The 13,505-nt window shown below is 50.2% G+C and overlaps 1 protein-coding gene across 1 annotated transcript in view; it reads right to left on the bottom strand.

The window, feature by feature from the left end:
• The window catches only part of CGNL1 (cingulin like 1), a 96,552-nt gene that overhangs the window by 23,722 nt on the left and 59,325 nt on the right, over window positions 1-13,505 (bottom strand). Inside the window, exons 8-11 of the mRNA XM_008706068.2 lie at window positions 7,538-7,744; window positions 6,568-6,672; window positions 1,166-1,318; window positions 78-248 (exon numbers count right to left, since the gene is read on the bottom strand). Coding sequence (XP_008704290.2) covers window positions 78-248; window positions 1,166-1,318; window positions 6,568-6,672; window positions 7,538-7,744 — 636 coding nt within the window. The remainder of the gene's footprint in view (window positions 1-77; window positions 249-1,165; window positions 1,319-6,567; window positions 6,673-7,537; window positions 7,745-13,505) is intronic.

Consider the following 13,505-nt stretch of genomic DNA (forward strand, 5'->3'; position numbering starts at 1 on the left):
CAGTCTCACAGGATACTTTGCACAGGCGTGGGGGGTGGGGGTAGGGCTAAACCAGGAACCGACCGGCCAGGCATTACCTCATCCTGCAGTTTCATGGTAGTCAGACGTGACTTTTCCGCCTCTAGGGTTTTCTCCTTCAACTGCCTCTGCATTTCTGCAAGCTCCCTGCGATTTTTCTCCTTGTACTCATCCAGCTGGTTCTGGAGCTCCAGGGTCGATATGCGGGACACCTCGACAATGTCAGCCATCTGCAAGGAGTGACACGGACGTGAGCCCACCCTGTGACGTTCCAGCTAGGGCCCGAGAGCTAGGTTTGGGTCCCATCAAAACACAGAGCACGTCCCCTCCTCTTTCTTCCATAACCTCCCCAAAGGCTTTGCGAAGCACCTGGTCATGGGCCGCCCAGGCTTAGTCACCTCGAACTTGGAAGCAGCAAGGAGGAGCGAGCAAGCACCCCTTGGCGGCTAGATACATAGACCTGGTCACGCCCTTGCTTTGCCACTTACCAGCTACGTAACTGGGCCATGCACTTAAGCCTCACTGGGCGTCTGTGCGGTCCTCTTCGGAGGTACTGGACTCATCCTATCTACCTTACAGAGGGGTGTTGTCAGAATTAATACGTAAGCGCTAGAATTCCAGTTACAAAATAGCTCGTACAGTGACTGGTACGTAGTACATAGCAGAAGATGGCAGGTGCCCCAGTGGGCTCCTAGGATGTGGGAGCCCGTCAGCCTTGTGCCTCTCCCCTTCTGGGTGTTTCAGGGCAAAGATGAGCAGAGAAGAGAAGTAGCAACTAGTGGACTTTGAAACCGCCTTTCCCGTTCCTGGACAAGAAAGACGGGTGCAAATGCAGACGCTACCCATGAATGCAGAGGTTCTGATTCAGGTGACATTTGTTAAGTCTGCCCTTACGTGCCAGGTTTCCTCGGGAGATTGTGGAAAGGAGCTGGGCCCAGAATCCAGAGGGTACTGGCGTTTTCTAGACCAGTTTCCCTTTAACTGGGATTCTCAGCAAGTCCAAAGAGCTGCTTCAGGGGATCTGGGACTCTGACACATGCATGCTTAGACATAAGTGCAGGCTTCCTCAGCTCTCATCAGGCCCTCAGAGGGTGCTGGGCCCCCGTCCAGGTGTCCCGCCCACACCTTTTGCTCCCCCGTCCCTCACCTCCTTCTGCAGTTTCTCGATGGTCTTGTCCAGGTGCCATCGCTCATTCTCCATCTCGTTCTTCAGTCTCCTTAACTGCTCCTTCTGCTCTGTCTCATCTTTGAGCTTCTCAGACAACTGCTTCTGCTCCTGGGTGGCCCGACTCAGATTTCTCTGCAGACGGCAGGGAAGGGACAGTGCGGTCACCCTCTTACCAGGTCAGCCGCAGGAACGGGGGGCAGAGGGAATGCTGCAGCCACACCACAGAGCAATCTGACCTGCCACGTCAGTGATAAGGAAAAGGATCAAAACCAGCCATCACGAGACACAAGCACATTGTTGGTTCTGAAATTCAGGGACCCAAATGCAAAGCTGACTCAGCCAAAAACACACATGAGAATGAAGGGGCAAAGGATTTATTACAGAAATGCAGAAAATGGCCAAGGCGGCTCTGGGCAGTGATTAAGGGCAGGGTCTGAAAACATGAAATTTTCATGTTCATGCTTGAAAATCGAGGTAAAGATAGACATCAGACAAACCTGAACCGATGTGGCAATTTACAGCCTGTGCTATAAAGCATTACACCTCGTGTTCCAGAATGTCCTCTGCTCTGCAGATGCTTCTTACAGTTAAAATAGCTAAAAATGAATCTATGAGGAAAGAGAACATTGACCCATAGGTCAAAAGTCCACCTGGGGAGGAGTTGTAATCAACAGAACTGTGGGTTGGACTCATACATAGAAAAAAAGGAATTTGGCAATCCACAGGTGGATAAACTTGATGAGTAGAAGGTGTGAAATGGAAAAGACGCTAGTTAGAAAAGTGCAAATGAGTGTTATTTAGTAATTCAGCACCAAACCCTAGTACTTACCATAAAATGAAACTATCTTGAGCGTGCTATTTTCCCTGGGTTCCCCTGAAGCTCTCACCTCACCCAGTCACATAGCCTGACGTTCTTTATGTGAAAACATGCAATTCTAAAACAAAATCCTAAAGTATCTTAGAAAGATTATGGTGGCTTCTTTAAATGGCTGAGTGCTGTGGCCACTGGCATAAAGATACCAAGAAGGGGCAGAGCTCAGAAAGGGGCAGCGTGACCCAGACGTGGGCTGGATCATCTAGAAATGGTCTCAGCTACTGAGGGCTGAATGTGAATTGCTACAGGAACTGCTTAGGACTTTTGTCTTGTGTCCCCGCAGACGCTGTTATAAGGACAATGGTTTCTATCTGTCCAGTGCTTAGGAGTCTACAAGCTGCTGTCACATGTACCAACTCAGGCATCTTGAAAACACTCCCAAGTCACTTCGGGCACTCCTGGTTTGCAAAGCGTAGCCAGCCACGCTGCTGGCCAATCCTGTGACCTAGGGCCAAAAAGCCACCCATGGAGGCCTTCTGGCCCCTCCACTCTCCCAGGCCGACGGCACTCACAGAACCCGCCAACACAGCTGGGCTGCTGAAGTTAATTGCTGTGGGAAACCAAGGTCAACAAAAGAAAAGAAGGTAGTAAAAGGAAGGTAATCAGAAGTTCAGTGTGGAGGCAATTAGCAGGAGTGTGTCCCACCACAGTCTAGCTGGGCACATACCAGAAACAGGGTCACCTCCCGGGATTTGTGTTTGTGGTTGGTTTAGTGGTGTTGGGGACAAAGGGGAGCATGCAGCGCGGAAGGCAAGTGAGGTCTGGTTTCACGTGCAGGAGAACACTCTCAATATCGTATCTCAAAATGTAAATTCCCGAAAAACAGCAAATACAGAGGGACAAGAATGGCTTCCTGTAGGATCCAGCTCATGCCCCTACAGAACCCCCAGCCTCTCTTTCCTTCCTCCTGGATCCCAATCCCAGAGGCTCCAGGCCAGCAGACAAGCCAGCCTTGGCTCCAGTCAACCTCCATATGGTGTGTGCATGTCTGTTCCCCCCTTGGTTCAGGCAGGGCTCCCTGCCTGGCCCTGGGCTCCCGTGCCACTGGAGACACCAGACTCATCCACTCTGGGCCTGGGGCCCCGCCGAAACCCCGCACACCCCACCCCGACACTCACAGGTTTGCCTGGAAGAACAGTGTTGCTAAATTATTTAAAAAATGTTTCTTGTAGCTTACCTCTATTGCAAGGCAGTAAGATCTGTCAAGGCAAGGAACAGATTTTCCATCTGGGTATGTCTCATAGCCCAGATTCACGATGAGGCATGTGATAAAAACTCAGTGGCTGGAAATTAATACCTATCCCCAAAAGTGTTTCTAAACACTTCATACACTACAGACCAAGTAAGGATGGGGTATTCCTTACTTTAAATGCAGATTCTAGCCCCTTGTGATGGAATCACAATTTTCCTTAGCCTGGGGCCCACAAATTTAGATTTAAAAGTTACCCAGAAAATTCTAACATAGAGTTTAGAGATGCTGTTTAGAGCAATGTTCTGCCTTCTCGGTTCCTCCGGAAACGTATTCCAATACCACTGCCTAGAAACACGTTCCAAATTCACATGAAAAGCAGCAAACTCCCCATTTTGCAGCTGGGAGTCAAGAGGGAAATGCTGTTGCTACAGTGATTCTATTTCCAAGACCAGCCATAGAAGCCCACTGACCAAAATACTGGGGCAGAAATCGGGGAAAACATGATCAGTCCGGAGAATGCAAAGCACAGTTACGGAATGTATAGTGAGTACCCTTGCGCTTGAAGACCACTGCCTGTCAAGACACGGAGCCTTTCACTGTATGACTGAGGCCCTGTTAGTGCCTATTAACGATAACCAAGTGGCAGGCGCACCCACGGGCTTGCAGGAATGAGACGCTTGATCAGATGGAAGCTGGGGGCGACCGCCCTTGAGCCTAGCTGACCTGAGTGAGTCCTAGCACAGGCAGGCTCCTCTCTGCCCCCGAGCAGGGGAAGCTGTCCGCTGAAACGAAAGTTGCAATGAAGCATTTACAAATCTGAACTCTTGAGAACACTTCTCTCGAGTGTTTTCCAGATACCCACGTTATGTCATGTGAGAGCAGCTTATGAACGAGTTTGTGCTCTCCTCACACAGCCTCTGCGGAGACACAAGACCACGTCGGTCCCAGGCAGCACTGCCACAGTAACGGGGGCTGCCACGGGGAAGCTCTGGGGCTCTCTGCCTCTGTCGTTTCGAGACACGGAACACAGGGTGGGAGGTGAAGGCTTACAGAACTTACACGTTGTCCCTCCCCGGAGGAGAGAACGGTGGCTTCTCCAGAAAGGGTTTCTTCACTTCCCCCATCTGCAGAAGCCATTTCTCAAGGGAACCCTACACATCTCCGCCTGAAGGCTGTTCCAGCCGATCCACACAGCAGCACGATCCTAACCGGAGCCGCAGGGGTCGAGCAAACCAACAATGGCATCTTTATAACCCGCTGCCACTTTCTGACTGAGTCCTAATAAATCAGACCTAAGTTCACGTGGCCTTCGGCTACTGTGTGAAGAAATACATTTATCATGCATGAAGATGCCATAGATTACTAAAGTCACAAAGACTTTGAAATATAAAATCCCTTGAGGGGGGAAAAACACAAGAACAAGTTACTCTTTTCCTCCTCCTCGGAGGGTTAAGCTCGCTTTCGATTGCCAGCCTTGGGAAGAGAGGCATGCAGGAAGTTATCGAACTGGCTCCCCGGTTCCCGATCTGAGAGACACCCAGCATTTGAGAGCCATGGTGCACTGTGCATGGTCCTGCTGAGACCCGCTACCTGAGAGCACCACCGTGAGGTTGCTGGGCCTTCTTCAGTGTCTGTCTGAGAGCGCTGCCGAGGTTCGCAGGGCCACAGGCCGCACCAGGCCTTTGCACCAGCCCGGCACCACAGGGCAAACAGGCCTCAACAACAGTAACCAGACGGGGGTAATTTCCAAGGCGAGGCTAGCAATCCGGAGGTGGGGGTGGGTGGGGATTACATTAAGATCTTTAGGCCTCGAGGCCACCGCCTGTTCTCTCTGCGGAAGGAACCCTGAGCTGCAGAGCCACAGGGGGTAAACTACTTCCTTCTGTGTGAAACGTTCTGGTTGGACCTAAAGATGATTAAGACCCACAGCCTGTAATAGCTGCGCCCAGCACTCAGTATGGACGGGACGCGAAGGTGCAGACTTCTGTCCCTGTAGAGCAGAAATGCTTTCCCTCTCTTCCCGTCCCCAGCTAGCTCTCACAGTCAGCCCTGCGCCTCGGCGGCCGGGCGTGGTCAGCACGAGAAGCTTCCACGGCAGCACGGTGAGCCTGCCGTCCACACCAGACTAACCAGACCAGAGCTTGTAACAAGGAGGGGGGGGGGGAAGGAGGGGAGACAGAGGGAAAGAAGTCCTAAGTGAGGACAGTCAGACACTGAACTCAGGCGAAGAGGGCTTTACTGTCTGCAAAAACAAGGTCTTTGTCCAAAGCTGGAGAGAAGGCCCTGAGCGCGGCTCTGGGGGCGACCGCCCCTGAGCCCTGGCTGACCTGAGCGAGTCCTAGCACAGGCAGGCTCCTCTCTGCCCCCAGGAGGGGAAGCTGTCCGCTGGAAGGAAAGCTGCAATTAAGCATGAGGCAGATTTACAAATCCGACCCCTGACTGCTTTGTCGGCCCCTAACACTTCTCAAATGCCCCTTCCCCACCTCCTGGAAAACGTTCACAATCTCCTCTGCGACAACTGCTCGAATTCACCGGCCAAAGCCTCGTCAGAAACGGCCCGAGGAACGGCTGGTGCAGGTTCTTTAAAACCCAGAGCGGGAGAAGGAAGGACACACCTGGATTCCACTGAGGTCGCTGTGCAAGCTCATTTTAGAACTTCGGCGCAGACTTTTTTTTTTTTTTTTAAGAAGGTACTTCCTACAATCTTTCTAACCTTCAAATGGGAAAACCTAATTTTCTAAGAATCTACTGATTTCGAATACAGATAGCTATCTAATTTCAAAAAAAGCCCCAACTTCCTCCTGCTTTTAATGGCCGTCCTGAAGGACTGCTCTCTGCGGAGGGTATTTGCCCAGAGGAGGAAGGAAATTGGCTTCCGCCAGAGCACGGACTGCGCACTGCCTTGGGGACCGATCCTGCCAGCCTTCTCACACAATTCATATTTTATCTTTGGAGAGCTGTCAAGCTCTTTAATGTCTGCACCAGGATTTCTCCGCCTCGGCACCACGGCCACTTGGGCCGGATAATTCATCGATCACGGCAGGGGCTAGCCTGTGCTTTGCAGCATGGCCAGCAGCAACCCTGGCCTCTGCCCGCTACAGGCCAGGAGCATGTCCCCCGCTGAGACAACCAAAAACGTCACCACGCATCGCCAGATGTCCCCCAGTTAAGAACCACTGGTCTACATGGAGGGTCTGAAGCCCTATGGGAGGAACTCCCTGGAAGGAGAGGACCAGTGGCGATCTGTCCACGTCTCTCCATTTTGGCTTCTCAGACTTCTTTTCTGAGGAATAAAGACAACAGCTCTGTGTTTACCTGCACGTCTTCCAGCTCACTCTCCAGGCTCCTTCTCACTGATGTGGCTTCTCTTTCTCCCTTTCTTGCCTGCACAAGGGCCTCTTCTAATTGCCGGCTTTCTCTCTACAATGACACACGGGGTCAGAGGGCACACAGATGCGTGTTGTGCCGAGAGAGCAGGCTCGGTGGCATGAAAGGAACGCGGGAGACATCCAAGGACACAGCCAACGATGGGCCCGAGGTGGCACACGACAGGTAAGCTCTTAGACATGTGTGCCTGTCTGCGGTTCCCTGTTTAGCCATGTGAGCATGTGAGTCACCCGGCAGGACTGAAAATACCTATCCAGCCCCACCTCTGCAGCTTCGGAAAGAGCAGGTATGGAGTGGACTCAGGCACACGGAGTTTTGGGAAAGGCTTCCAGGTGATTTTGATAAATGAGCATTTGGGGAACCCCTGTTGGAACACATCTCCCTTTACATTGCTTTCGTCCCCTCTTCTACTGTCACTGCAAGCTCTCACTGCTCCCCATGTGCATGTCTCTTGCTAACAAGCTTCTAGGGATCTGGCAAATCAGAGAATAGGTTAAAACAGGTGTGGCTTCAAAATCCGTTGACTATGTGTTAAAGAAGAAAAAAATTGCCATGCGTGAGAATGGGTCTGATGGTGGTATTAAGATGGCCTCTTCAGGCATTTAGAAGCCTCTGCCCAGGGTGAAAAAGTTGAGGGTGCCTGACGTCTGGGTGAGCCGGGACACCTGTGTTTCCCACCCTGACTTCATCGGCCCCGTTCCCACCTTCCTTACAAGCTCATCTCCCCTGGATGCCATCAGAGGAACAACAGAAAGGGCTTGCTGAGAGGATACGGTCACCATTGCCTCCACCTCGCCTACTAAATTATGAGAGCAAATCCCCTTCCGCTTCCACAACCACAGGAAAAAAGAAAGATCCACAGCTGCCAGAACTGGGCCGGGGGCCCAGCGAGCCTTACCTCGCACTTTTTGAGCATTTCCTTTGCTTTGGCCTCATCGCCTTTCATGTCAGCAATCTGCCTCTGCAGCCGAGCGACGCTCTGCTCCAGCTCTTCGATGCTCTCCCGCAGCTTCTCCTTCTCCTCCTGCAGAGCCTTCACACGCAGTTCAGCCCCCAGCTGGCTCTGCTCTGACGTGTTGCTCCGACTGGCCAGGACCTCGACATTCTGTGAAAAACACGGAGCGGGTGCACATGGGAGCCGCTGTCAAGGGGCCGTCCCCAGTTTCGAGCATTTATTAAAAACCTGCGACGTGCCAGGTACCGTGCGAAGCCAGGGATCGACATGCTATGGCCCGGAGGCCAAGTCCAGCCACCTGTTATTAAAAATAGAGTGTTACTGGAGTATCGCCACGTGCGCTAGTGAGCACACTGTCTTGGGGCAGCTCCCACACTACAACAGCGGCGTGGGGAGGGGCAGATGCCTGCAAGGGAAGGCCCCCGGCGCTGCAAAGCCTAGAATATTCACTCCCTGGCTCTTTACAGAAAATTGTTGTCACCCCTTGCCTCTATTAAGTCTTTGACATGAGATTTCAAGCTTTTAAGGACTCTGGGAGGTGGGTACTATCCTTACCACTGTTTAAAAGACAAAGAAACGGAGACATGGGTAGATAAGGAACTTGTCCAAGGTCACTTAGGAGGAAGTGCATTTGGGCAGATGGACCCCAAAACCTGTTCTTGTAAGCGCTGCCTTCTGCCGAGTTCACATCCCTGACCCCTTGCTCCGTGCGGGGCCCCTTAATGGAAGTTTTGGATGAAGGACAGTTTCTGTTTACAGATTTTTTTAATGTCCAATACAAAATGGAAATTAAAATTCACTTAAACTATGACAGAGCTCCTAGTATAAGCTTGGGCACCATCTTCAGAGAATGAGCTCGGTGCTGCACAGAATTCCTAACAGAAAGGCATGGCGACAATTACACTGTGGTTATTGTTAATTCCAGATGTCGCATGGGCTCTTTTTTTTTTTTTTTGGCTCAGCAACATGAAGTGATGATAAGTGGCCTTGTCCAGAATTCCACTTCTCCCAGAAGATCTCTCGCCTTCCATTTCTCCACTACTACAAAGATGCCCATGTCAGCAATCGGATGCTCACAGAGCAGCCTGCAGATGCCAGCAAGGAGGGGAAGGCCCAGGGTGGGCCGGCTCTGGCTTCGAAAGGTATGTCACGGCCCCCAGGAGAACTATCAGCTGTAATTGCTTATTCGCTTGCATAGCCTTACAGAAAGATCTTTAAATCTTTTAACAGTACAATAAGCTGTATTATCCTGAACTTAACCAATGAGAGAGTTTCAGAAACCAGAGTAGCTTTTCCAAACCCAAATGTTTAATTCTATACATCTGGGAACACCCATCACAGCCAAGCTACTGGGTCAGAACGTGGATAGCTGGCATCGCTAAGAAGAAAACTAAAGTGCCCAACCACTAGGACTCCTCAGGACCACTTGGGTATCCTCTCCTACCAAAATCAGCAAGATGGACAAGGAGAAATAAAGTGTGGTTGGGGTGCCTGGGTGGCTCAGTCATTAAGTGTCTGCCTTCGGCTCGGGTCCTGATCCCGGGATCCTGGGATCGGGGTTCTGGGATCGAGCCCCACATCGGACTCCCTGCTCAGCGGGGAGCCTGCTTCTCCCTCTCCCTCTGCCTGCCACTCCCCCTGCTTGTGTTCCCTCTCTTGCTGTCTATCAAATAAATAAATTAAATTTTTTAAAAAAGGGAGAAATAAACTGTGTTTGAAAGCCTGAGGAAGGATCCAAAGAATCCAATAACTGGTCAGACCAGGGAACGAAAAAGAAAAGTCTAGAACGGCCCATTTCTGCCCTAACTTTCCCATTAAAAAATGAGACCACAAAGCTATAGTCATACGATAGTGTGGCACTGGCGTGAGGATAGCATACAATTCAATGGGATAGAACTGAGAGCCCCCAAACAAACCCAAAATTTACAGTTGATTGATTTTCAACAAGGGCACCAAGAAAATTTGATGGGCAAAGAAGAGTCTTCAACAAAAGGTGCTGGGACAACTGAGTATTCATAGGCAAAAAGATGAAATCAGCCCCTTTCCTTATACCATACATTAAAAACTAACTCAAAATGGATCACAGACCTAAATGTAAGATTTAAAACTATAAAATTCTTGGGGCGCCTGGGTGGCGCAGTCGTTAAGCGTCTGCCTTCGGCTCAGGGCGTGATCCCAGCGTTCTGGGATCGAGCCCCACATTAGGCTCCTCCGCTGGGAGCCTGCTTCTTCCTCTCCCACTCCCCCTGATTCTGTTCCCTTTCTCGCTGCCTCTCTCTGTCAAATAAATAAATAAAATCTAAATAAATAAAATAAAATAAAATTCTTAAAAGAAAACATAGGAGTAAATATTTGTGACCTTGGGTTAGGCAAAGTCTTAGATGCAATCCCAAATCCATAAGCAGCAATAATGAAAATAGGTAAACTAGACTTCATCAAAGTTAAACACTTTGGGGCTGCCAATGATACCATCAAAAAATGAAAAGACAATCTACAGAATGAGAGAAAATGGTTATAAATCCTATATCTGATAAAGGACCCATATCTAGAATATACAAAAAATTCTTCAATAATAATAAGAAAACCCAATTAGAAAATGGGCAAAGAGGGGTGCCTGGGTGGCTCAGTCAGTTAATCGTCAGACTCTTGATTTTGACTCAGGTCATGAAATCAAGCCCTGTGTGGGGCTCTGTGCTGGGCATGGAGCCTACTTAAGAGTCTCTCTCTCTGCTGCCACCATTCTCATGTGCTCTTGCTCTCTCTCAGAAAAAAAAGGAGGGGGGGGACCAAAGGATCTGAGCAGATCCCTTTCCAAAGAAGGTCTACAAAAGTCCTACAAGCACATGAAAAGGTGCTCAACATCATTGGTTATCAGGGAACTGCAAATCAAAACCGTAACGAAATGCAAATCAAAACCAGTTTGGGCTCACTAGGAGGCTATAATCAGGAAGATAATAGCCATGGTTGAGGAAGCTGTAGAGATCTTGGAACCCTTACACACTGCTGGTACGAATGCCAGATGGTGCCCTCACTTTGGAAAACAGTTTGGCAGTTCCTCACAACGTTAAACAGACTTACGTGACCCAGCCATTCCACTCTTCAGTGTATATCTAAGGGAAATGAAAACATATGGCCACACAAAAGCTTGCACAAAACATCACAGCAGCATTACTCCTGATAGTCAAGGAGTGGAAACAGCCCAACTATCCATCGATGGTTGACTGGGCAAACAAAACGTGGTATATCCACGCAATGGGTTATTTGGCTCTAAAACGGAACGAGGTCCTGACCCGTGTTATGACATGGATGAATCCTGAAAACGTCATGCTAAGTGAAAGAAGCCAGTCACGAAAGCCCACATGTTGCCATTTACATGAAATGTCCAGACTAGGCAAACCTATAGAGACAGAAAGTAGCTCAGGGGTCGCGTGGGGCTGAGGGGGATGAAAACAGTCTAAAACTGACAGGGGTGATGGCCACGCAACTCTAGGATCACACTAAAAACACGGGATTGTGCACTTTATTTTTTTTTTTTTAAGATTTTATTTATTTATTTGACAGAGATAGAGACAGCCAGCGAGAGAGGGAACACAAGCAGGGGGAGTGGGAGAGGAAGAAGCAGGCTCATAGCGGAGGAGCCTGATGTGGGGCTCGATCCCATAACGCCGGGATCACGCCCTGAGCCGAAGGCAGACGCTTAACCGCTGTGCCACCCAGGCGCCCCAAAGGGATTGTGCACTTTAAACAGGTGAACTCTATGTTGCACAAATTATGTCTCAGCACAGCCAACAGAAGACAAAGGAAACCGGGACGCAGAGTTGGGGCGGAGGGGAGAGGCGAGGCACTGACCTCAGTGGTCTGAGGTCGGCCAAGGCGCCAGGGAGAGGAAGAGCAGACTAGAGAAATCCACCGACATGGTCTGGTGAAGTGAAGAGCACACACGTGGGTCACTCTCTTCTGGTCACCCAGAAATCTCAGGAAGAACAGGGCCACTGAAAACCAGACCTGGTTTAACCTGAATTCGGCCCAACTGGCCCCCTGGCACGCTAGATAAAGGACGTCATACGGTGTGTCGCGGTCGAGGACCTGGTACACTCTCCGTTTGCAAGCTGTGGAGGCACGTCCTGAGTCCTGAGGGTTTACATGGCGGGCAGATTGGCCAGGCAAGTGACTGCCTGGGCTTAGGGCTGGCCGGGCTCTGCTCCAGCGCTCGCTTTCAGTAACACAGGCGGGGTGCGACTCTGGGGAGCTCGCACGGGGGGAGACGCTGAGTCCTGTTGTGACCATCTGTAAAGCCATACGAGGTTTTTCCTCTGCGTCTTCATAGGGTGGTAGACCACATTATGTTTATAAACATATTTACCTTAACCCTTTGTTGGCACATCTTTGCAGAACCCCTCCCCATCCCTGCACGCACACACACACGCCCCTGTTTTATATTAAGGCCATAGGACAAACTTCCTTTTCCTGTAACCATACCTGAATCCCAGCACATCCCTTTGTTCAAGGAAAGTCCTACGTGACTTCCCGGCGAAGAAAACAAAACTGGTCTCGAGGACCTCCCAAAGCCCCCCTTCCAACTCTGAACCTTGACCTAAGCATCATCTTTTCCAAATGCTTACGCTTGTATCTCAGGAATGTGGTGAAGGGCAGCAGAACTCTACTGGGACCAGAGCTGGTAAAGACCGACTCGGAGGTCACTGGAGACCGTACTGCTGACCTCGCTCGAGTTGCTGGAACTGCGCTTCTGTGATCCTTTGATCTTCAGTCCTGCCTGTCATAACAAGACTGCAGAGGCTGTTACAGCGTCAGTAAAACTAAGGAGGGCACGGGCTCTAAAGATTCATTTACTGTATCACATCACCAATGTCCTATCTACTTTTAAAAGAATTGTATGGATTTACTTCTTCGTATTTTAACTACTACTCGTTCCTGCCGGCGGTCACACAGTGTCAGCAAAAACCAACTCTAATTCCTCTGCCACTCCAAAAGGTTGGAAGCACCTTGCAGTCATTGCCACAAGGGCAAAAGTAGTAGATGTGCTATGTTCTGTTGTTTGTCCAGACCGGACCATCCCTTAAAATGGCACTGAGATCATTTCTTCACCTTTCAGGCGGCTACGGTCAGAGGTGGTGGGTGGCGTAAGGTCACAGGCTCCCTCCCCCCCAACCCGCCACTGCTGAGGGAGGGGACATGGTGGAGCTGGAAACTGGTATGAGGTCCTGGGGGGCAATTCTAATATACATCGCCTGTGACCCCACACCTTCTCTACTCGCACTCATCGTACATGTGTGCAAAACGCCGTGTAAACAAGATGATGAACTGAGCATTATAACTGAGGGGGCGTTTGTTAAACAAGTTACGTCAGTTCCGTGACAAGCTGTGCGGCTGAAAAAATAAAGGAACAAGAAAGTGAAGAAAACGCAAGGGAGAGAATGGCACACACAGAAGGGAGGTCTGTATAAAGGAAGGCAGTGGGAGATAAATAGGTCATCACCCGGCTACACGAGAAGCGGCCACACTGGCTGGCTGTGAGGAAGGGAAGCAGGGTCATGGAAAGGAGGAGAGGGATGTATCCCATTGCAAACCTTCTTGTAACTCTTGAACTATGGAAATTCAAGAGGTATTACATTTTTTAAAAAAATAAATATACGTTTTCTTCAAGAGACTATCAGTGCCCACAGGCACTTGGAGGACAACCACCTCCCCAGCCCAGCTCTCACCTCCTCCAGCCTCTAGGAACCCTTTCCCAGCACATTCACAGATTCTCCTGGGCCATGAAAGACAGCAGAGCCCGAGCCCCAGGAGCAGCTGTACAAACAGCACAGCGCCAACGAGCTCTCCCACGTGGGTTTACATAGCGAAGAAATTCCTTTTCACCACATATAGCTGGGAGAGTGGAAAAGGCCCA

This window comes from Ursus maritimus, unplaced genomic scaffold (assembly GCF_017311325.1).
Source record: "Ursus maritimus isolate PB19 unplaced genomic scaffold, ASM1731132v1 scaffold_35, whole genome shotgun sequence".
In the NCBI taxonomy this organism is placed as follows: domain Eukaryota; kingdom Metazoa; phylum Chordata; class Mammalia; order Carnivora; family Ursidae; genus Ursus; species Ursus maritimus.